General features: G+C 36.3%; 2 protein-coding genes across 2 annotated transcripts; both read right to left on the bottom strand.

Moving 5' to 3' along the window:
* Positions 1 to 761: 761 nt before the first annotated feature.
* Positions 762 to 19,554, bottom strand: LOC120328175 (proton-coupled zinc antiporter SLC30A5-like). The gene is made up of 18 exons (XM_039394597.2): positions 19,449 to 19,554; positions 17,471 to 17,593; positions 15,894 to 15,960; positions 15,502 to 15,587; positions 14,195 to 14,279; positions 11,990 to 12,077; positions 10,774 to 10,889; positions 10,052 to 10,179; positions 9,581 to 9,678; positions 8,117 to 8,305; positions 7,579 to 7,671; positions 6,769 to 6,887; positions 5,265 to 5,422; positions 4,521 to 4,650; positions 3,527 to 3,677; positions 2,734 to 2,960; positions 2,097 to 2,225; positions 762 to 1,010 (listed from the first exon to the last, which is right to left on the bottom strand). Exons 1-18 carry the CDS (start codon positions 19,496 to 19,498, stop codon positions 819 to 821), a joined length of 2,229 nt encoding a protein of 742 aa, XP_039250531.2. The 5' UTR covers positions 19,499 to 19,554; the 3' UTR covers positions 762 to 818.
* LOC120327825 (sentrin-specific protease 1-like) lies at positions 19,545 to 24,071 on the bottom strand. Its single transcript, XM_039394185.2, has one exon. It carries the CDS (start codon positions 23,864 to 23,866, stop codon positions 22,376 to 22,378), a length of 1,491 nt encoding a protein of 496 aa, XP_039250119.2. The 5' UTR covers positions 23,867 to 24,071; the 3' UTR covers positions 19,545 to 22,375.
* Between the last annotated feature and the right edge of the window lie 1,994 nt (positions 24,072 to 26,065).

Below are 26,065 nucleotides of genomic sequence, written 5' to 3'. Positions count from 1 at the left end.
TTCCTAACTCAGACAAAACCTAATTGGACACGTAGTGGACATAACGATCGTTTCAATATTTTGTTTTCATTGTTATTATTATTTGTCTCCATCATTTAAAAAAAAAATCAACTTTCTCTTCGAATACTGGACCAATTGCTTTGAAATTTTCAGTGAGTAAAGATTGATTTTTTTGCCAGAAGGCTATTACTTTTATTTATTTCTAAATTTCGCATGCAATCTGATATTTCGTCTAAAATTTCGCTGTATTATTTTATTCATGGGAACACTGGCTGTCCGGTTTGATTCTGTAAATTATTTCTACGCGAAACTCGGGAATTTTTTGTGGGTACTGGTGGCGTCAAAGGTAAATACTGCTTTGCTCTGGTTAACGTGTCCATATATTTGAGCACAGCTATCTTGTTTTGATAACAAATACTTCTGACGTATACAAGCCTTCTTTGACAGACTGTTGGAAATGGTAAGTAGACATTCATTGAAGATTGCATATTTGTAATAATTTAGAATAGAGACTCCCGATTTTTAAATAGTTTAGACTGTAGAATTTCAATTGAGGAACTTTGAAAACGACTTCAGTGAAAACTTGCCCACTCAGAATATATATTTTAATACAAGCCATCAAAGTCCAATTGATATAATAAGGCCTCCATGCCTTTCTATCTATGCAAATAAAGACGGATAGAAGATTGGACCCCTATTACCTACCCATGCTCTATTATTCATGATTACCCAGGCTTTCGAACACATAAATTCCAAAACACTCAAGCAGAATTCAAGATTTAATATAATGTATTTAATTGCACATAATGAAAAAGAAATCAAATCAACTTGGCAAAATCATCATCAGTCTGTCTGTTTGTTGGAGAATGATAAATAGATTGACTTTCTTTTGTCATTCTCAACATTTCATCAGTATTTGTTGAAAGTCCAGACATGTGCTGGTAGAAATCTTCTTTTTCTACTTGAACTGTTGCAGATGTTATTCCCGCTTCTTTTAATATTGGTGTTACCTGACACAAGGAACAAGAAGTTATAAAACAAGATACATTGAACACATGAGCAGCTATTAAACGAATAGCCCTATGACTTGATACCTCTGCAAATTTTTACTTCAATGAGAACTTAAGGCTCTAGGTTGAGCAAGAACATGATGGCCAGATTTAACCCCCTTCCTGATGTGAACTTTTCATATTGCCTCATGCTATTGCCTCCCGTAGTGTGTGTGTACCAGGTTGGGGTTTGGTCATAATTTTATTCAGACTTTCCTTATTTTAGTTCTATTATGAGTTAGGGGACTTTCTGTGTTAGCCAAATGAATTTATCCTCTGCCCATAGGCTTCCATCCCTTTACACAACTTGATGTAAAGTAGGCGAACAAAATTAGTTACCTTCATATTGGTACACACACTTCTGGAGCGCCCCAAATTGTTCCTAGTTAATCAAGTACATGCATATGTGTATACAAGGAACCGAAAATGCCCTACTAAAATGGCCTTTATAAGCCTGAACTATCGCCACAGATGCTCCTATCATTTTATACATTAATATATATATATATATATATTTATCACAGTTGAAGCCATGCATAATCATCCTCTACAGTCAACACTTCAAGGGTGAGCGGTGGTGTGATAGTGAGTCCTTACACTTAACAAATTTAATTGAACATTTTTCAATGTTTGTTGACAATCTAACTCAGGGTTTCTCAACTGGCGTTCATCAGATTGGGCCGTTCTGACAATATATTCGGAAATATTATATCAAATTTTTGATTATTTTGAATTTGGTGCTCCCGTGGTATTCATACCAAGATGGCGGACAGCCTGAACATAGTATGGGTACCAGGTTAGGGTTAGCAGGTTGTGCGCCATCTTGGCACGAATACTACGGGAGCGCCCTGAAATTTTGATTCCCTTGCGCTTTTGAATTGCATACTCTGCTATGTATTTAGGACATTTTTGTTTGTAAAACACAGGTTTGCGAAATTTGCTTTCACATTTTTTGACCTCGAAAGGAAATTTTGGTTTGAGAACCACCTATCAAGGATAGGATAGATTTTAATATCCGGGAAAACGAAAACTTTAAGCCTAACTAACCTGTGAAATTATTCTTTGTTCAATAACATGCGGAGAAACTTGGACTGATATCCAACCGATCACTTCTGATTCTGAGTGTCGCCAGATTTGTCTTGAACGAATTGAAATTACTCCTTCAATATTTTGGACCTACAAGACAAGAATAATAAAAGGAAAAAAGGATGAATAAAGAGGGAAATATTTTCGAACAAATCTATAAATCGTCAGTCATTGGTATAGGGATAGAGGTGTTCATATACCAGAAGATTATTCAAATTGATTAAAAATTATTCCTGATTTTACAAATAACCTGGAATAGGTTTTAATGAAGATTGAAATATAGATAATTTAGATATTTATCCCAGGGGAGAGGAAAGTCAATAAGACAACTTAATCATATGGATGTGGACCATGACCACTCGTATGATTACCAATTTATGTCGGCTAGGGAATTAGTTATTTGTGAAAGTTAACGTTTTGAGCAATAGAAGTCTAACAGAGTGACTTGCAAAAGCCTTCAATTTTTTTAAAATTCCAACTTAAAATACAAACTGTGTTACTATACTCAACGAATATGACGAAAGAGTATTGAGGCCAAACCAAGACACGACAATATTTACAGAAACATTCTATCAGCAATTATTTTTCTATATTTCACCTTCATCAATGCTCTTTGGATATCTTTTTCTAATTCTTGAGGAATTCTCAGAGCTAGAACTCTAGCTGAATCCCGAAGTAAAGGCCAAACAGTCATAAGTATTAAGCAACCAATCAGAAGCGTGCATATGGGGTCAGAGATTAGTAATCCAAATTGACCAATCAGAAATGATGATATGATTACGCCTACACTTCCCAAAAGATCAGCAAGAATATGGAGATAAATTCCTAAAAAAAAAAACATGTTTATTTTCAAGATTGGTGCTACGATTGTAACGGATTGCTGCTAAATAACTTTCAAAAGCATTGAAATATTTTCTGGGACTTGGGAGTCTTTCTGCACACTTGGTGCAAACAAATAATAAACCAAAGTTAAGATTTTTGACAAACATAATTAAACTATCAAACGTTCCAATATTATTGATAGCCACTCGGCGATGCAGGGTGTCAAAAGTTTATTTGCCCCAATCGCCAAACACCCATATGGAATGCTAAAATCAGAAATGAATTTCACTCAAACGATTTTTTTCGTGCCAAATCAGAGTTTTTTCTTCTCACATTTCATCTGAGAATTGTTATGTATGTGACTGTGCGTCAACGCATAACGAGAATCAGGTTTACAAGTTTTGTTATTGTATTGTGAGAGATACAGTTATGTGTTTGTCATAAACCAATACTTTTTGTGGGGTCAAGTTAATTGAACCCCGTGGACTACCAGTTGGGGTGACATGAGACGATAGTTTGCCATATGATTAGGACGTCTCTTCAACCTTCCTCTCCTCCCACTACTTCACCTTTTATGTTAGAATTCCCACTTCCATGATCATGATGGTGATGCTTATCTCCATGACTACAGTGTTCAGAATGTGAATGTCCGTGTGAATGGTTATGTGAAAATATCGTCACGCCAACAAGATTCACAAGGAACCCGCCAATCGACACAATCTGTGTAAAGAGAAAGGTTTGTTGTAAAATTAGGATACAAAATGCGGATGCCTAGTGAAGTGGTGCCCAACTTTTTTCAATAAATTCATCCTTTTTCCTTATTTTGAAACTATTTATTCCTTCCTTACTTTGCATAAAAATTCATGCAATCTCTGGATGATTCGTTATGCACAGGTCGCATATTACTGGATGATAGACCAAACAAAAAGTACTATTCTTTCCCTACTCCCAGAGCAAAACACTAAAATTCTTCCCCAGTTCAGAAACTGAGAATGCTGGACTATTGCTTAAAGCGTTAAGAGTTAACTGTGTTGACATTGCAGGTTCAAAACCAATGGCCAACAACTCACCCATGGTGTGAAAAAATTGTGAGTGATGACAAATTGGAAAAATTCCAGACCTTTGTAAAAAAAATAGATCCTCCTATATAATTGGAGTCTCTTTGCATATCAGTGAGGCTAGGTAGTTTATTTTATCACAAACCGAAAGTACACAATGGACTAAGTCACAAATATAATAAAGAAAAATAAGAAAATGCATTTTAGTGTGAAAGGGGACACAATAAACCAGTGATGGTTATCAACAGCTTCACCTAAAAGGGAGTTAGTCACACTGAGAAAGAAGTCAAAGTAAAATACTAACAAAAGCGGGACTTTGAGACACCTTTAAGAGGGTGCTACCGTAGTATCCGTACCAAGATGGCGTACAACCTAAACATATTATGTGTACCAGGTTAGGGATAGCAGGTTGTGCGCCATCTTGGTACGACTACTACGGGAGCACCTTTTGGGGAACCGTGAATCTACATGAAATGAGTAATGTTCATAAATACAAAGAACTCACCAATAATCTGTCAGTGTTGATTTTTGGAGGATTGAATAATCTTTGGAACGCTTCAGCAAGAAGAAACAATGCAATGACCAATAAGAATAATCCATTCACGAAACCCGCTAATACTTCAACTCTGCCATATCTAGAAGAACAAAAAACAATTTTATTTTTATTCTACTATATCAGTGAAAGATCTAGCTTTTAGGTTTCATCCTTTTTCCTCAGGAAAAGGAAAGGTGAAAATATGGCATAATCATTTGGCGTACCACGGTTTCTTGCCCGGATACCAGTCCTATTGGGTATGTGCCATGGGGTTAGTTAATGGTGTTGGAAGCCTGATGGTAGGGGTCTCGCTCACGCATGAAGATTCAGATAATTTATTTTCGTCGTGCAAGAAACATTGTGAACACAAACATGGTAAATCAAGGCAAAAGAAAAACAACAAAAGGCACACAATGTTTAAACTGCAATTAACGAGGAGCCACGAAAGACAATCAAGTCATCGTGTCAGCGACACGTGAATGCTGAAAGACGTCAAAAAAAGGTCAAATGATTGAGGTAGATCTAAATATGTTCAGGGAAAAATTTGAAAAACGTAGATGGAATCGAGAGAGTAGGGAGGGATGGGAGAGATTCTATCATCGAAATGGATCATAGAACAGAGTCCATAATAATCTTGACCAGATGAAACCTTTCCCAAGCTCGAGATACACCAACTCATGACTCAAAAACTTCATTTATTTCTCCAGGACTTACCCATATGAGAAAACCCTTGTAGGCTGCCATTGTACCATTACCGAAGCAACTAGACCCAGTACTAGAGCCGTGCAATCAAACAACATATGAAAACTGTCTGATATAAGACCAAGGCTGTTACTCCAGACTCCGTAAAACAATTCAACAAATGCAAAACCCTGGAAATAGTAAATATGTTGTTTTTATAGGTTTGTCTTTCATAAGTATATTCCTAATTTGCCATAAATTTGAATCTGAATACTGGGAGGTCTGATGAGCAGATTCTGTACAGAACACCAACTTGAGTGTCTTCGTATAAATCAATGCTTCCTAGCATTTTTCAGTTCGCGACCCACTTTTATTGCCATTCTTTCTGTGCGACACACAGTGAGATGTTTATATATGAGAAAACAAACAATGTATCATCGCTAAGAAATTAACTTCATAATTGTTACATAATGATAATGCCACAATTTCCCGATCCAATTGAAAATTGTATGTAACATTTTAAAATATATCACGACCCAACTTGAATAGCTTCGTGGGTCGCAATTCACCTGTTGGAAAGCACTGGTATAAATCCAATGTCCACAAGTTGGAGCATAAACATTTAATTACCTAAAGCCTAACTGTTAGAAAATACGACCAAATATTCCATCCAAACAGTCAATAACTAGGGATGGGAATTTCAGGGAAAACACTTTAACCGTTAACCGGGTAAAATTAACCGGTTAACCGCAGTGTGGCCTTTCACGCAATAATTCGTAATTTAAGCTTCTTACGTCACAACTGATTAACCGGTTAACCATTCCAGCCCTATCAATAACACGAAGCATATTTAAAACAGGATAGGCAAAATGGCATAATCTAATACTAAATAGACACAGTTGTGATAAATCAGTGGTTTCCAACCTGTTTTCCTCATTACCCACTTCCGATTTAATCAGAGTCTTCATTCCCTACATTTCTAGAAGAGTGTTCATTTCCCAATAGCAACCCCTAAATTTCCCACTAGTGAGGTATTTTCACACCGGTTGGGAACCACTATGTTACATGAAGCACTCACTCGTATAATAAGTGTATATAAAGTGGAGGAGGTCCCCTAAGATGTTAAACACAGTATAATGACATTGAATTTTTTAATGTGATTGTAAGATGTAAATTTATACTCCCTCATTACTTATCGATCTTAAGATCGGTAAGTATATTGATAGGTATTTGTCTGTATGTATGTATGTCTGTCTGTCTGTGTGTGTGTCTGTTAGATGAACGCGATATCTCGCGAATGCGAGGTTGAATCTGCTCCAAATTTTGCATGTGCATACATCATATCTCGGACCAGAAGCCTATTGATTTTGGGTTGATTATGTCGTATATTTAGCGAGTTGTTAATTAATTAGTGATGGGACACACGGTGTCACCATAGAGTCATGAATCGTAAACCGCAGTTTCGATCGATAAGTCTTCGGTCTCCGACTGACATTCTCATTTTATGCTTAGAAGTCGTAAATTTATAAGAATTTACCAAATTCATGCAGAGAAAGTAGAAGATATGTCTTGAATTCCTCTTCTGTAAAACCTTGGATAAAAATTTACGAGCAGTAACAGCGAAAGAAAGTTGTGTTGCACGTTGCAGAGCATCACCTAAAATAAAGGCGGTGATTAAGGAAAGAATTTACGTGTTTATCCAGGAAGAGCGAGAAAAAAACGATAAGATGGCTTGACATAGAGCAAACCAAGACATCTCGTCAAATTCATCAGTCCATGCAAGGTATTGGAATAGTTAGCAAGGTATTTGTTTTCAGATGCATGGACTTGATGGTGGAGGTAGCCATAACTGAACCGATGTTATGTGAACCACTGAGTGGCAGTGTGGAGTCCAGCTAGTCTCTCCCTTAAGATTCGAACATATGTACATACTTATCATACATGGATATTCAAATCCAGTGAGTGATAAATATGCATGAGACTGAGGAAGTTTCGAATTTCCTGACGAGAGAGCAATCACTGTCTTTCCAATAAACGATAGCTACTGTGTTTAAATAGCCGGATTAAGGCAAGCAAGATAAATTCACAAGATTTTCGAGTTAATTATTGTATATTAAATATTGTGTCTCCGATAGTCGAGCAATATTCCTTTAATTATTGTTTATAAACTAAAAGCACAGTGCATTTATTTGAAAGGGAATTATGTCAAAATGGAAGTCAGTGGGAAACAGTTAGGATAAGAATAGCCATAATCACGGCCTGGCGGTGTTTGCATCGTTCAGTCACAAACCCCATGCCCGCCACCTCACCAAGGATTAATAGTATTTCTATTATTTTGTTCACCAACCTGCAAAGTTATACAAAGGTTGTCCTTGTGCTGAATATCCAACAAAACTCCCCTTTTGGCTTTTTGATGCGGGTCTTGTTAGGATTATAGTTGCTGAGAAAGTAAATGAAAGATTTAACAGTATTGCTTAATGTAAAGTAATACAAGAGAATCCTATTCAACTTGTCAATTCACTGGTAGCACATTAGGCCTACATGGAATAAATTACATTTATAAAAGATTTCAGAATATATTAGGCATGGTGAATTATTCAATTTGGCAATCCTTGCATATGGGGATTCTGTAATAAATAGAATAGAGAAATGCATTTATGATCAATTTTGTAAATTTTTAATTGGCCATTCTACAACGATATCCACCACTTGGTTAGGGGATGTAATGAATTGCACAGGCATTGCTTAACTGGAAAAAATTAGATCATTTTAAAATCAAGCTGGCATCTGCATATCAATGGCTGCTCATTCAAAGCTTTGTGCAGAGCATAGGTTAGGCACACATGGAAATCTTATAAACATTATTATTTGAATTCCTCACTCACCCCATATAAATAATAATGCGCTGATCACGACCCCAGATGACATGACATGCTCGCTTGTTCGTGTTTCGGATCCTAGTTGAGAAATAGCTCTAGCCGCTGGGTGGTGCCAGTGATACGCAAGAAGTAGAGCTGATAAAGTGATCGTCATGTATCCAATACGATAGGATTTCCAACTGTCTTGTTTAGCAGCTTGAGAAAATTGAAAAGTTAGGTATAAATATATGAAGGGTAAATATCAACGAAGCAAAATAGGTCAGAGGCAGTGTTGGGTTTCAGGAGGTACACACAAATGTCCTAGCACGTTTAATTACTGTTTTATACTTCGCACCAGGGGTGTGCAACCTTTAATATAGGAAGGCCAGATACAATACTCAGGTGAAACCGCGGGTTGCATATACTTTCAACATAGGCTTTCTAGTAGTTGCAGGCACAAAAATTTTGGTTATTGATCTTGATGACATGCGTTGATCGCTTCGCACAAGCTAGCTGTTAGGGCATTGTAATGTCATAGGCATAGATAATAAATTGGACTCAGCTATTGGCTTCGCAACGCAAAAGGATTGAAATTACTTGCACGTACCAGATTGAACATAATTTAAAATTCGTATTCTGAGCCACATTTCATTCAAAATTGGCACTTCTCCGTGGGTCACACAATTTATCCTTGCAGACCCCTATTGGCCATTGAGTCGCAAGTTACACTACCACAACAAATAGGTAAAGTGCATCACCGATGACACCTTGTGGTATATTTGGTGTTTTGAAAGTTAAGTATTAAATTTACGCGAAGAGTGCCATGTTAATATAGATTTGAAAATGACTACACAAATAGAAACCCAGCCCAAACGGGATAGGAGTTCAGTTTAAAAAAAGCACAGACGTGTAAGACATATGCTTTTTTAGCCCCAAAAAAACATTTCAGCCGAGTTTCATTTCATGAGTAAGAACATGTAGCATATAAGAACATGTTGTTGAACGTTGTTGATGTAGTTTAATGTTGTAAATATACAAGAAGAACAAACGATGAAGACATGACGAAACAACACTGATACGACTTGACTCCCAAATACAACCCTTTTAATACATCCCCCCAAATATCCAATTGAAACCTTGTTTATACGTATGTGCGTATGGTGATATCGATTCTATTGGGGTTATCGATTCGGGTTTGGAATACTAATTACCATATGTCATCGATCCAATTATATTTTTGATTGTCATCTGTTTGTCTAATTACAACGGGCCCTATATCGATCCAATTCATGAATTTGGAGAAATTCGAAATTAGCAATTTCCAGTTTTTTTAATGATTTTACCTGAAATAACGAATTTATCCCTAAACTTTCATTATTGGTCTTAACAAGTATACTTAGTTGGAACTTATACACTATTTCATGGGTTCTAATAAAATTAAAGAAAGTAAATTTAACAAAATATCATCAAATGAAAGTTTCCACTACCAACCTGTAACGTACGACTCCACATAGAAATTGAATAAAAATACAAAGAGGACAACAAGCAAAAAAGGTAAAGTATAAGACATCAGACTTCCACCACTTGACCTGTAGAAAACAAAAGCAACATTATGGATTTAAAAACCAAAATGAATGAATCACCGAACTTAACTAATTCAAATTCAAGTCAACAAAAAAAAATCAAGGGCTTTTAATCCAAAAAGGATGGACATGGAAAAACTGCTTCATAAAAATGATGAAAAAGTATATTTTTGGTTTTTAAATCATGTGATGTTTGATTGAAATACTTTGGTGAACTTCATCAAACTAGAATTAAATATCACCCCTTTTTTTACAATTTTTCAATATAATTTGTTTAAACTCTCAAACAATAGTCCAATAATATACATAAAAATCTGTTTATTTAAAATGTATTTCAAATAGCAAATTTTTTATTCATTCCATCTTTGCATAAACTTACCCAGATAAATACAAAATCATTGCCCAAGGTGTCAGCAGAATTGTTGAAACTAAAGTTGAAAGAGCGTGCAATCTTTTGGGTCCACCGACATCGTTGGATAACCTCTTACCCATCACACTATGTGCAACCTGAAGAATAAATAAAACAAAAGTTTAGAAAGATAATGCATTGTAAATTAGGATTTCCATTTTTATCCCGGAGGAGAGAAAAGTCAACAAGACGGTTAAACCATATGGCGAACCACGGCCTCCCGCCCTGTTACCATTAGATGTCGGGTATGGGATTAGTTAGCCACTTATTTGTTTGGTATGTAATTGATGGTGGAGGAAGCCGTAAGCGACCAGCGGCAATACATTAACCACCGTAGGTGGAGAGTAGTCCAGCAATCCTCTCGCACATAACTATTCCACATGGGATTCAAAGCAGATCAGAGGTTACATACTAACGATATTTTCCTAACAAGTCTCCAAATAAACATTGGCATTGGCTGACAGTATATATCTTGTGTAGCTATGCTAATAACCACACCTTCTGTCAAATATGGTAGCCCATGATGCCCTCACATCGGTTTTAATTGGGAAAATATAACCATCCCATTACCTAATTTATATTCATACATTGAAGTTTTTAATTTGTTTTAGTATGACTATGACGCCTAACGAGCATGATTAAAATTAGTAGAGATCATTATATTATCTTATAACGAATTAGGAACCCATTACCTTTAATAATGAAGCAATTATCAGCAAAATTATTCCCCCTTTATGGTCAGCTACTCCAAGTTTAGATATCAACCAATATATTGTATGCGAGACTGTGCCTGCGTGCTGACCTTCAGCTGAGAAATTAAACAGAGAAATGCATTTAATGAGAATAAGAACAGGATTTTTAGGTTTATATCAGATACATATTGAATCATTATTTGTAAAAATTCTTTCTCTAAGATGGTGGTTCTCAAACTGAGGGGCGTGTCCCACAAGACAGTTTTTTGAGGGGGCGTGAAGCTAAATAAAAAGGTTTTTTTGCATGTACATTCATCATATCTCGTACCAGAAGCCTATTGATTTTGGGCGAATTATGTCGTATAATTAGAGAGTTATTAATTAATTAGTGATGGGACACAAGGTGTCACTATGGAGTAAGAGCGCTGTTTTGGGGAATCCCCTAACTTTCGATCGATAAGTTTTCGGTCTCTGACCGATATTCTCGTTTTGGATATTTACGTTACAACCACGTAGTTCCAACATGTTTGATGATAAAAACATATCTTACTACCTTACTATCGGTTATTTGTAGCTCTTTGTTAGTTTGTTACATAGGCTAGTTATTTTTGAGGTGGGGCGAGATTTGACAAATTCTAAAAAGTTTGAGAACCACTGCTCTAAAACCATTCAATAACTTCATTGAGAGGAATTGATCCTTGATTGAACCCTTGTGTCAAAATGGCCGGGCATATTGTTTCAGATAAACGCCAAAAATTTGCAGCTTTTAGCATGTCGGATGGTTCTCCTATCTGTAATGCTTTCCAATGGCGTATCTACGTAAAATGGCGACCACGGCAAAGTTTAGAAAATTAGAAATGTAGCAAAAATAGTTGGGTACTACTGCACTAGCATATTGCTTCAGAATAAGCCTATAATTTATAGCGCATGTCTGTCGGTAAATCTTCTATCTTAATACTTTCATATACAGGGTGTCCAAAAAATTTCGCTAAATTTTATTGTAATAATAATTAAAATTTCTTTTTTTCTTTGTTTCTATACAGTTCTTATTGTGCATGTTGTTGACATTTTTTCGACAATAAAAATTTATTTAAACTTAAATTGTTATTACTATAAAAACGGGCAAAATTTTTGGACACCCTTTATAATAGTTTTCTCAGATCAAATTTGCACAAAACATGGCCAAACAATGAATTAAACATTCCCGAATACTTACGATGGTCCGAAATCTTTGTCATCAAATCATCATTGTCAAATAGTAAAAGGCAAGAAGCAGAAATAAGAAAAAGGATGGCACCTCTCGTCTAAAATAAAACGGAGATTAATTAGGATTAGGAATTTTCAAACATCCACTCCAGACAAAACTCTATTTACACCATTACTGACATATAACATATTTATCATGTGCAAAAATGAGTCCCTGTTGAACATTAGCTGATTTTCCGACTGGAATATTTCAAGAAGCAAAAACCAGAATGATATCCTGCTACTTTTATCAAGCTTTACAGATAAGCGTAATACATAATCCTGCAACTAAAGTAGTTTGGTCTAAAACAGTGGTTCCCAACCCTTTTTTTTCAAATTTTTAAAAGAAAGAATTTTGTTACTCAAGGGTATACTCGCATACTAAACGACAGGTAGTGCTTTTCTAGCCACAAAATTAAATGATTAATATAAAACAGTCATTTTTGCATAGCATTTATTTCAGCTGCTCTTATTTGCCATCAGTGAAGATTTGAAATCATGGTGTGGGTTTATTTAAGTAACATATCTGCTGCCCAAGTTCCACGCTGCGATACTTGTCACATATACAATTAATACAATGCAACACTAAATACCAAATATGAAATAAAATAAACTTTCTTTAAAACAAAATAAAACTACAGTAATAGCTTTTAAGCTTTTGCTGCAAAACAAGCCACCTGGGAATATTGTCTGGTGACCCAATTTTGGGTCGTGACTCATGGGTTAGGAAACACCAATCTATGTGATTTCCAAACTGGAAGACTTTCAGCAACAAAAAAAGCATCCTGCTTCTTTTATCAAGCTTTCTGAATAAGCGCAATAGATAATCCTGCAACCAAATTTGTGTGCTCTAAGACAGTGGTTCCTAACCCTTTTGAAGTTCTAAAAAATAAATTCTGTAAAATTTCCTGACCAAGGATATACTCACATGTTAAATGCCATGTAGTGCTTTTCTAGCCACAAAATTAAATGATTAATATGAAACAGTTATCTTACAGCGCATTCATTTCAATACAAATCAATTCAAAGTTTCACTAGTGAGGAAGCCGCTCTTATTGTCATCAGTGGAATTTTGAAATCATGGTATGGGTTTATTTGAGGAAAATATCTGTTGCCCAAGTTCCACGCTGCGATACTTGTCAGTTGTCACATATACAATTAATACAATGCAACACTAAATACCGAATATGAAATAAAATAAACTTTCTTTAAAACAAAATAAAACTAATAGCTTTCAAGCTTTTGTTGCAAAACAAGCCACCTGGGAACATTGTCTGGTGACCCAATTTTGGGTCGCGCCTCATAGGTGGGGAACACCAATCTAAGTAAATTTACACCAGAATCAGACTCCAACTCTTAAGACATTTGAAACACAATTCCAGTTTAGATTCCTGGTTGATGAAACTTTGTCTCTGACTGACTTGAATAACTGACCCCAAGAACTTATACAATAAACAAGCTATCCTTAATGAAGGTCCTTGAAGGATTTACAGGGCCTTGTTAAGAGCGAAAAGCGTGGATATGTGGTGTATATGAAAAATAAGGTCCCAGTTCCAGATTCAATGAATCTGTTTAGAGTCTGCAGTGTGCTATCGCTCTGTAATTTTGCTTACTTATATTCTGACACAAAAGCCTTTTGTCCCTGGAATTATTGAGAGAGATTAATTAAAGTCTCTGCGATTTTCAAATTCAATTATATGTTTGTTTTGTGTCTTTATTGCTTTCCAAGACTGTAAAAAAGGAAGCATAAAATAAAGACATAGCAAGTTTATTTTCCCCAGCCAGTACAAAGCCTTTTGTCCCTGAAATTATTGAGACAAAAGGTCATTGCTTATTACTTATCGATCTTAAGATCGGTAAGTATATTGATAGGTATTTGTATGTCTGTGTGTGTGTGTGTGTGTCTGTTAGATGAACGCGATATCTCACGAACGCGTGGTTGAATCTGCTCCAAATTTTGCATGTGCATGCACCTTACCTCGGACCAGACGCCTATCGATTTTGGGTTAATTATGTCGTATAATTAGCGAGTTATTAACTAATTACCGATCTAAGATCGATAAGTTTTCGGTCTCCGACCGATATTCTCGTTATATACTCGCAGCCTCTTCAAGTAATAAATTCTTGATCAATTCCGTTGAATAACCAGCTCAAGAGTCGATAGAAAAAATCCTACCTTGGAATGATTTCCAGATGGTGAGAAGATTCCACTCAACATTGCAAGAATAACTGCTTCACTGTGCTCAAATATTAAGATGGTTCTGGAAGAGAAATATAACATCATTGAACTTTGGGATTTGGTTCAATGGTCTAGGCCAGGGTGGTCCGAGGTTGTCGGATCCGCGGGCCACAAAATTATTTTTGCATTGTTCGCGGGCCACAATTATTTTCATATTAGTCCTCGGAGTGAGAGATTCATTCATTTTTAATGGAGCTGGTGTTATGTGCACTCTCGCTTTCATACAGTTTAAGTAGTTTATAAGGTACTCCTGTAGGGCCACGGCTACCGTCCCTTTAAATAACTTGATGTGGACGCCATCTTGTGCCTATTGTTCTAGGCCAGGGTGGTCCAAGGTTGTCGGCTCCACGGGCCACAAAATTGTTTTTGCATTGTTCGCGGGCCACAATAATGCCAAGAATAGGTAAACAGTGCAATACAAAACAAACACTTTTATTGTGCAAACACATAGTTATCAGACCTAGCTATTCCAGGCTAATAGAATCTGCATTATATTTTTAGTTTTCCATGATGCTTATATTGTTTGCATATATTTCCGACCAAAAAGATAGAAAGCCAGATAATAATTTAGACTGCCAAGCACCTTATTCAACTTCGCTAGTTGCCTCAGCTAGCCATAACACTAGTCAATTTAGTGACATTTGTGATGTAATAATATGTCAAAAGATTTTTCTGATTCATTTTATTACAAAATAACACAAAATGCGATTTTTTGATTACTCTCGAATGTGACGCGGGCCATAGATAATGAAGCGGCGGGCCACATGTGGCCCGCGGGCGTAGGTTTAGACCACCCTGGTCTAGGCACTGTGAATCAGGAATGATAATTGTCAGTCTTTGCAACATAGATTGTAGGGCTACATATTAGGTCTGTAGAGTCAGATTCGTATTTTTAACTTTTTCGGATTTTTTGGTTGAAAATTTCGACCATTGAAATTCCAGACTTCAAATGGTGATAATCAAGAGTCATAATTTTCAACCAAAGCTCAAAAAGGGTTTATTTGGGTCAAGCATAGTAAACAAATAATCATAAAAGGCTCGCACATGCTAAGTCTTTGTCAGGAACATTTGGTTTTCGTGTAGTTAAAATTGAAAAATTTAGTCATTATAAAGCTTTCAAAAATTTAACATACGGTATGTAGTCAACTCCCATTCGCGTCCATGCAGGAGCAATACCAATATATTGACTTGACATTTTCGGAAAATTTTAGTTCAGATAAATAAAAAAATATAGTATCACTCACCTCAGAGGTCCACATAATGTCAATCCAAACAACCATAGAATATCATTGACAACTCCAAGCAGAGAATATTTTGCAATGCTCGCCCACTGAAAGTAAAATAACATTAATGCCAGCACAGCAAAACAGGAGTAGATGATTTCACATTTTAAAGTTTCAAGAATATCGCTAGCTTGGATCTAGCAAGTAACAACCAAACCTAAAAATAGACCTAAGCCACCATGGATTCACTGGCCCAAAAGCACGGGCAGAGTATGGGTAGTTTGTCCCGAAGAAAACTAATCATTAGCATATAAATTTACTGTGGCGAAATACAAATGCCAGCAAATATCGATTCATGCAAACTCGAAACACAATAAGCCTATTCTGTAAGGAATTGAACTACAAATGCTCACCTGTCTCTTGACAACTCTTTTACCATGAGATATTGGTTTGTGTAGAAGAGTTAGGACAACAGAAGACCTGAAATGAAGTATAGAATAGTTTCTTTCATTGAGCATTGCATAATTGTGTATATTAGGAAAAGTATTTCACCCATCTAACCTAAGGTGCAACAAACTAGGTAAACAATGACAAGCTAAATGCCCTTCTAAAAACTAGCATCTTGCATATCAGGGACTATGGCCTAAGACAGGGGTCACCAAACTACGGCCCGCGGGCCGGATCCGGCCTGCGGCGTCTTTTCATTCGACCCGCAATAACACGCAAAAATGGCAAATTTTTTTTCCAAGGGAAATTTTCCCCGAGCATCGCTTTCCTTGTTTATTTCGTAACATTGGCCAATCAGCAAGATGCAAAAAAGTGACGTAATAACTAATAATAGGCCTTTTCGCATCCGCTTAGATACTTTTATTTGTCACCCTGACAGATTTTCAGTCGTGGTTGTAAACAATACTTCCTTTTTTGCGATGCGTACATTTTTTGGAGCGAAAAAGCGGATTTTGTAACATCCCTAATTCACGACTGCAACGTTTTGATAACAGCTAAACTCAGGATAGTTGTCTAGATATAGAAATCTTGTATACTTGTTTTCTTAGTATGTTCTCGAATCATATTCTGCGATACAGGTATAGATAGAATTTAATATTCGAGTCTTCAGAAATATAGCATATATATTGTTGAATAAATTGAATCGATTTCCCAACTTTTGTGAATTTATTGCGTTGCATTGACAAAAATATTTGTCCGGCCCGTTTTAACACAGTTTGAGTCATATCCGGCTCGTGGTCAAAAAAGTTTGGTGACCCCTGGCCTAATAGATCAGAATATGTTTCATTGAGCATTGCATGAATGTGTATATTGGGAAGAAAAGTATAAAGACTAAACTTTTTATTGTAAAAGCAGCCAGTGTTGGTTACAAATTTCTAAACACTGAGCAAGGTAGAGTTGTTGAATCGTTGAGCTAAGTCTTACTGTCAAGTAGAGTTCGAGTCTGTGATAAATGGTGACTCGAACCAAACTCAATACCTCTGCCTACTTCTGTATTATATTGATACACAGGGGAGTAGCAGGGGGGGATTGGGTTTCCCCCCTCCTTTTTCAAATAAGAAAAAAATAGACCCTCGAGACTTTTGAAAACCCATGTTTTCTGACCTTCGGTCGTACCTGCTAGCTGATTCAATCTAATCCCTCCCTTCAAAATGCCTGGGATGCTACGAATCCCGAGTATTTGGGCAGTCTGCGATTGACTATCGCGTGATGTATGATGTCACAGACTTGGGTAAAATCATCAAAGGCTCGGGCCGAATCGAGTATCAAATTAAGAGAGATTTGGCCACGAATCCGAAGCTTGTCGCATTCCTACTGGCTATGCACCAGTTGATACAATCTTTGCACGCGATACCCTGGAAACCGGATGAAAGGTTGTTGTTCGCCATATGATTAAAAGCCATCTTATCGGCTTTCCACTAGCACAGGATAAATATGTAAATCCTATCCTTATAAAAATGTGGTTGGTATTAACATTACTCACCAAGCTTTAACAAAAAATAAAAAATACACAAGGTGGACGACTTTCAATAAATCATAACATTCAAAAAGTCCGATGCAACGAATCATCTTCACAACCATCAAAAGGAGTCCATGCTTCCCAAGACTGTAAAAAAAAATGCACAACAAGTTTATTTTTAGACACACAGTTTTGAAGAAGGGGAGCCTCTGGAAAGCAAAGTTAGTTATCAAGCGCAACACCAATGGAATAGTTACTTGTAAACTAATATCTGTGATAGGCCAGGTAACTCTCGCACCTTCATGGCACAGATTGCAAAATTGGAAGTCTTTGCGATTTTCTAATTCAATTATATGTTTGTTTTGTGTCTTTATTGCTTTCCAAGACTGTAAAAAAGGAAGCATAAACTACAGACATAGCAAGTTTATTTTCCCCAGCCAGTACAATAAAAACAATGGCATATAAAACAAGAGAGCTACGCACAAATATATGGACACGTTAGACCAGAGCGAATCAGTTCTTACCGGTACCTTTGACGCTATCGGTACCCTCAAAAAAGTTCTGAATTTCCAGTAGCAAGAATTTTGCAGAATCAAAACGTACAGCCAGTCATGACACTGACTAAAATCCGTGTTCCCATGGATAAAAAATAATACAGCAAATATCAAATTTCATAGAATTCACGCAAAATTTTGAAAAAAATAAAAGTAATAGCCTTCTAGCGAAAAAATTAATCTTTAACCACTGAAAATTTCAAAGCAATTGGTCCAGTATTCGAAGAGAAAAGCGACTTTTTGAAAACGTGTCAAAGAACAACAACAACAACAACAACAACAGAATATTGAAACGATCGTTATGTCCACTACGTGTCCAACAATGAGAAAAGAACACAAGATTTTACTGGGGATGGAAAGCATCTGGAAACCAAAGCTGGTTGTTGAATGCAACAACGATGTAATAGTTGTAATGTTGAAACGCCAATATTCCCATCCCCGTAATATTCCCATCCTTTAAGTTTTGAATAATGGTAGCTAAATATTAGCAGTATTGGGCGTGGATTTTTGGTGGGTTTTGCAAGAATCTTGGTGTTTTTTGACAGTGTTTGGTGGTTTCTCATGGTTTTTGCACAGTTTTTCAAATAATAGCTCTTTACATACTGCTATATATAGCAGTGCTCCGCAACCTTTTTTAACTTGCGGCACACTTATAAATCTTGCCAAATTCGACGGCACACCACAACAAACGGAAAAACAAAGTGTAACTTCGTTTTATGTTTATATTTCAATGAGAGATTTGTGGTTGTTTCAATGAGCACAATACGTGAAAGAGCAACTCGAAGTTCGCCGTCAACATCTTTTATACAGGATCGTTTATCATTTTTGATCAGTAATAAAGAGGAAAAGCTTTGTTCGCACACATGAGTTGTGCAAAACCGGAGCAATATTTCAATAGCTGCATTTGAATGTGCTTATATTTTTCTTTTATTGAAATCCTAAATACATCAAGTGGAATTTCGCCGAATTTCAGTTTTAGCGTTCTGTCATTTCTTACTTCAAACAAATTTTCTCGAATACGCAGGGGTAATTCTTTCGTTAAGCTCAAGTTTTATTTATATTCTATTACTACACATGCTATGTTTTATCCTTGACAGTAGGCTTTGCAATATATCTGCTTGATATATAGGCCTATTCCTTGTTACGTCACAAATACACAGTGGGGAAGTCAGGAATTTGAATTGGTGTCGCTCAAGCTAACGTAAAAGCAGGTTAACTTTACGTTAGTAGAGTAGTAGACTCTAACGTAAAATTAACAAAGGATAAAAAGAAATTTGTAAATAGAATGGAAAAGTTGCAATTCTTGTGCGGCACACCTGGCATCGTCTCGCGGCACACCGATGCGCCGCGGCACACCGGTTGCGGAGCACTGATATATAGGATCTCATTCAGAGTGAAAGGCGTGGTAATGAGCATTGTATAGAAGAATTAATAGTTTTGTAACTCACCTTTCCCTTGCTGCAGCAGTAATTCTGCCGAGATCATCATTCTCATTCATGCTGACTCATACGTAACTAATATTTAATACTTTAATGAATAGAATACTGAACAAAATAGGTGGTATTTCAATGAGTGTGGAAAAAAATTACAAAAAATTTGAATAGACAAACACAAAGAAAAAATAAGTAGGTGCAACGGCTTATTGGTTAAGATGCTAGACTCATGTGGGCATAGCGAGTTTGAATTTTTGAAGCTAAAACTTGATGTACAGCACCTCAGTAACGGGGTAGAATTACCGTAATCAGTAGAATTTTGATATTTCTGAAAAATATACCGCATATACTCGTGAATAGGTCACGCTTTTAAACCAAAAATGTATCAAATCAGAGGTGCAACTCATCCATTCGTCAATAAAAGATTATTATATTTTTGAGAAATTGAAACTGCCCAAAACGAAAAAATGCTGCAGATCACAGCTTCTGTGTGAGTATATAGGCCTTATAGGGTGTCCATAAAGTCCCTTTACGATTTCACTTTTGTTATGAAGTCGGTTCTCAAGATATCTTAACGAGGTTTGTTTAAGTATTTCAATTCATTTAATACATCTGTGAGGTCCAAAACAATATCTGGTATGGATAAATTCCCTTTGCATTTTTAAAAAAAATTCAAGATTTTGTGGACACCTTAGAAAGCATGAGGTTAAAGTTTAAACAGAATTCACAATGGAAAATCAATGAAACGTGATCACTCAGAATAATCTCATTTAAATGGGGAGAGTGGATGCTGCTTTATTATGCTTCTGTGCATTTTATTGTCAAATCGTACAAAAGGGACCTAAATACCAATTAAAAGTTTAATATTTTTATGCTAATTTGAAAGATTTACAATTAAAATTTTTGCTTTGAAATTAACTTTCAAATATTGTAAACAGTTTCGATTTTGTAGCCAAAATCACATTAAAATTTCTCCTCTATCATGAGTTAACTTTTAAGTAAAAAATGAATATTTTATGAAAAAAAAGCGATTCACATATCCCAATCCTAAGAAATAACTTAATATTCGTGAACATTATGAGAAATAAATACAAAGAAAGTACAAAAAAAAGACTCCCAACACCACACCAAATGACATCAACGAAGTTGGAATAAAATTGCAAAGTAATAATAGTATAACGTCATAAAAAATTACGGACTCTGTCAACTTAGGCAGTGTGGAATTCATTCAAAGGTTGTAGACAGGCAGGACTAAATTGTTAATAATAGCTTCATAATTATGATTGGCTGATTGCAGAGTCAACAGTAGACACAAGTAAGCTTGCAGAGAATACTGAGGAATACGGTAAACTTATTTCAAACTGAGCATTTCACAATAAGACATGGATGACTAAAACTGCGTAACATACATTTCTAATACATTATTATTGTTGTCAAATATAGAATAGGATTTACATATTCATCCCAGAAAGAAAGACGGGAAAACTACTTAATCATTTGGCCAAACACATAGCGAATCATATAGCGAACCACAGTCTCCCATCGGATACCAGTGCATGTGGAGTATGGGATTATTAGGCCAGGTACTTATTTTTTAAAACATGGACTTGTATACATCCTAAATCAGGAGTTGGAACATGGTCAAACGTGGAAGAGTTACGAAAAGTGTTTTGATTATCTATTTTTATGATTTTCAAATGAATGATTCTAAATTATGCCTAAATTCAATATTTTAAAATATAGAACATAAAATTAATTCTGCATCAGTTAGAATACCCCATTCATTTTATTTTTAGACATCCAGGAGATCCAAAAATGATACGCTGTAATGACTTTCAAGATGACTTACTGTAAATGTTGATGACGTACAATAATGAAACCATGAAGCAGATACAAAATAAGAACTTACGAGAGCTAGAAAATCAAATATAAATACTAAAAAATTGTCAACAAACAAATGTAATTTGAAATGATATAAATTATTTTATATAAAGGGTTCGAGAACTACTAAGCAAATTGTTGTAATCATTAATCAATACAGCAAACATGTTCAAGGAATTCAATATGCACTTTGTCATCACTGGGGCAGAGCAGTAAAAAATGTGTACAAAGTCCAGAATTACAATGGGAATAAGATTCTTTTTTTCTGAAAACACCATCACCATGATTTTAATACAACAAAAGTCTAAAAATTTAACAGTAAAATGAATTATTTTGATTATTTGAAATCTTAGAATACATTTCACATACATGCACTTTAAGCAAATATTTTTAATTATTCAAATTCTAATCAAATTTCGTCAAAGATTATCTGGAATTCATAAAAGTAGCTTCAACAATAAACAACGTATTATTCAACCAATAATCATTTAAATGTGTCTAGAGCAGGGTGGTTCAAACCCAGGCCCGGGGGCCACATGTGGCCCGCCACTTCATTACCTGTGGCCCGCGTCGCATTCGGAGAAAAATCAAAAAATCGCATTTCGTGTTGTTCGTCATAAAATTAACCAAAAATTCTTTTGACATTGTTGCATCACTAATGTCACTGAATTGACTAGTGTTATGGCTTGCTGAGGCAACTAGCGAAGTTAAAGTTCTTGGCACTATTGTGGCCCGCGAACAATGCAAAAGTAATTTTGTGGCCCGCGAAGCTGCCAATCTTGTACCACCCTGATCTAGAGTCTGGACTTATATTTCTAGGGCCCAAGTAATATTAATTTAAAATCCTCAACATAGATTATTGATTTTGCAGCCTACATAACACAAAATTGGGGATTCAAGTTCGATTCAAACTCCTTGCAGGAATCAATGGAGCATGGTAGCCAGAATAATGATGTCATAATGGATGGGAAGCAGATAATAATATTTAACAAAGGTTACCAAAGTAAACAAGATCCAAAAATGATATAAATATATTAGTACAATGTCATAAAGCTTCAATATCACCGTAGAAGTTTTTTGTTGATAATTTCCCATACCATGGCTCGCCGAAAGTAAGGCATATCTCGTTGGGAAAATGTTAAGTCTGATTTAGAAGTAATATACTCTGCAAATTTGCAAGCAAAGACTCCACAATCTGATCCATTCATTTGTTGCGGTATATCAGACATTGACAACAGTTGCCAGTCAGAAAGATTGATCTCTGATCCTTTTTTATTCTTGTGCTCACAAAGAAGATAATTTTTTAGGATTTCAAGGCATTCCCGATTGGCTCCACCCATTGAATCATAATATCTTATTTGTTTCGATATGAAATCAACGACAGCTAGACACCAATGCACGCCAAGATGTATTGGATACAGAACGATGTCTTTGGAAAATATATCAACTTTTTTTGTCCACCGACGTACTGATGTATAAGATTGCGTACTCAATCGGGGATAAAAGAATGTATTCATGGAATGTACTGCGGGGTAATCTTTTACATCTTTAGAGCGCTGGACAATCAATTCCATATAAAAATTTATAATTTCATCATTAAGCCAATTTAGACCGAACAAAGTCGACATGTGCTCGCGGGTTATTGAAATGTTGAAACACTCAGAAAGGACTTGATTTGGAGGATATGGAACTAGTGCTTTGTTTATGTGTTCGCTCATGTCGGAAGTCAGCTCAGGAAGTGTGGGTTGTTCGATAATCTTTTTTTCTTGGAGTTTTAATTTGTTGTGTAAAATTTCAGCCAGAAGTGCATCTTTCTCTTCACGTTTCTCGTGCCAAAGTCGGGCTCGTGTTTCTTCAGCACGTGTTTGAGCTTGCCTCTGACGAACTCGACGATTGTATGTCTTTAACATGTCAGGAACGAAATTTTGTGACAAATATGGGGAAGAAAACTCTTTCAAAATCTGGCTTCTCTTTATACTATCATTGAGAGTGGTTTCAGTTTGACTTTCGGCACCATTTGTTAGAATTAAAGGCTTCGGATGCTGAATTATAATGTTATCGAGTTCCTTTAATTTTTCCCGCAACATCGGAGCTTTTTTATCAACATTTTCGTCACGTTTTGTCTCATTTTTATTTGTCAAATCAATTATACTAACGTTGAGGTTTCTTTTCGCTTGCTTCATAGGTGTTCTAATTTTGTCATCGTTACTAAACAATGAAGGAGCTGGTTTTGTTGTCGTAGACCTATATTGTTCAATCAATCTTCGATACTGTTCTCGTTGATCTAGAGACGAACAGCGAAATACTTCGAGACTGCGACGCTTTGATGTTCTTTGTTTCATGATCCTGCTAAAACGTTTGCTTGGTGAATTTGCAAAGCCAAAAGCTTTATCATACAACGAAACCCCTGCAGTCCGTTGCATAAATCTAGAATAAGCATGAGTTCTCATTGAACTTGACGGCCTGGAACTTTTTAATCGTATGGAATCCCGCACCGAAATTTCAGGTAACTGGGGCACTACTGGCTGTTTTCCCATCACGGGCCGTTTCATAGGAGTCGTAGCCCTTTTAGGAGTTTCCGATAACAACTGAAGTCGCCCTAATCAGCAGTAAACGGATGTTTAACGTCAAGCATATACAGGTAAGCTGTACTGGAATATTTCCCAAAACTAAATTATTGCATGCCAGAATTTGAATGTAAACATATTCAAAAAAATATAATATTCAATTTATACGTGATTTAAACTGCGAAATATTCATTTAATAACATATAAAAAAGATTTGAAAATTATAATGTATGAATATCCAGCATTGAACAATTTATAATTGGAATACTCAAAATAAAATTCTAATGTGTGGGTATTTCTGGTAAGTATTATAAAATCTTGACGTCACTCAATTTTCGCTACAACGAATAATTCTAAATGCATTCATGCATGACATATGTTCTTTATCGCCAACTCGCGTATGTATTTTTATACAATAAAAGTATATTTATCCGGGGGGGGGGGGGGGGGGGAGGGAAACCAATAAGACGGCTCAACTATATTGCAAACCACGGTCTCTTGTCCGGTTATCATTACATGTCGGGTATGGGATTAGTTAGTTATTTGTTTTCGGAAGCATGGACTTGATGGTGGAGAAAGCCTAACCGACCAGAGGTTACGTGAACCACGCCATAGCGGCGAGGAGTCCAACAATCCTCTCGCACATAACCATTCATGCATGGGATTCGAACCTGCGTACCCACGCAGAGTAAACAGAGGTGCGGTGGCGACATTGAACTGGAAATACATGGAACGATCTTTTCTCTCGTTTTGCGTTGTCTCGCCGCGGGATCATTTGATCGCCGCCATTTTGGCATTTATGCTTCCAAAGTTCCTCCGTGTCGCATATGGTTTTGGCCAGTTTTCGTCTATTTTAGTAACTAGTGCACCGAAAATGATTGTATATGCAACACTGTGTGGGTATTTAAAGACAATCATATTCGAGTTGGGAATTTAGAACCCGATGTGGATCTCGTTCTTGAAAAAATTTGGTTGTTCTGGCGATTACACAATACCTTTTAAGTGGAAACAATTGTTTTTGCCTGATATCATAAAAATGCAATAACCTCCACGGGGAAACTTCAACCCAAGTCTTCAGTAGAGGGCGACGCGCAGTTTAGTTGGTACTCCCGTAGTCTGCGTACCAGGTTGGGGTTAGGCCATAACTTTATTCTAATTTTCTTTTTTTAGTTCTATTACGATATCGGATGCTGTGTGTGTCAGCCAAGTGAAATATTCTTCAGTCCCTTCACACACCTTGATGTAAAATAGGCGAACAATACACTTCTATATATCTCTGTGGGTGGCGAGCGTATTCCTAACGCCTTTGGGCTGACTCTGATGACCGTATGGTGGTATCGTTTTCCCCCAGTCTATACCGAATAACTTTGCGTATATTGTTGTATATTTTTATTATTGTTGTAATGCTTGTTACTTATCGATTTTAATCGTTACTTATCGATTTTAATCGGTAAGTATGTTGATAGGTATTTGTCTGTCTGTCTGTCTCTCTGTCTGTTAGATGCGCGGGATATCTCACGAAAGATTTTTCATGTGCATTCATCATATCTCGGACCAGAAGCCCATTGATTTTGGGCGAATTATGTCGTATAATTAGCGAGTTATTAATTAATTAGTGATGGGACACAAGGTGTCACTATGGAGTAAGAGCGCTGTTTTGGGAATCCCCTAACTTTTGATCGATAAGTCCTCGGTCTCTGACCGATATTCTCGTTTTTCTTGTTAACGAATAATAAATCTCTCTCTCTCTCTCTCTCTCTTTCTCGCTTAGAACGATGAGCCACACCGCCGCGCCAGGTACATATCGATCATTTTGCTAAATTGTTGTTGGGCGTTTCTCTCGTAAACTGCTCAGTGAACCGATTTCAGTTATTACTTCTCGATCTTAAGGGCGGTAAGTATGTTGATAGGTATTTGTCTGTCTGTTAGATGCACGCGACATCTCACGAAGGCGTGTTTGAATCAGCTCCAAATTTTGCATGTGCCTTCATCCTATCTCAGACCAAAAGCCTATTGATTGGATGAATTATGTCGTATAAATAGCGAGTTATTAATTAATTAGTGATGGGACACGCGGTGTCACTATAGAGTCATGATTTGAAACCGCAGTTTCGATCGATAAGTCTTCGGTCTCCGACCGATATTCTCGTTTATTATTTGGGAATGAGAGAAGTGGCTACGAGG

This window comes from Styela clava, chromosome 7, assembly GCF_964204865.1.
Source record: "Styela clava chromosome 7, kaStyClav1.hap1.2, whole genome shotgun sequence".
Classification (NCBI taxonomy): domain Eukaryota; kingdom Metazoa; phylum Chordata; class Ascidiacea; order Stolidobranchia; family Styelidae; genus Styela; species Styela clava.
Note: the sequence above shows the minus strand (reverse complement) of the source record. Positions and strands in the feature narration are given on the sequence as shown.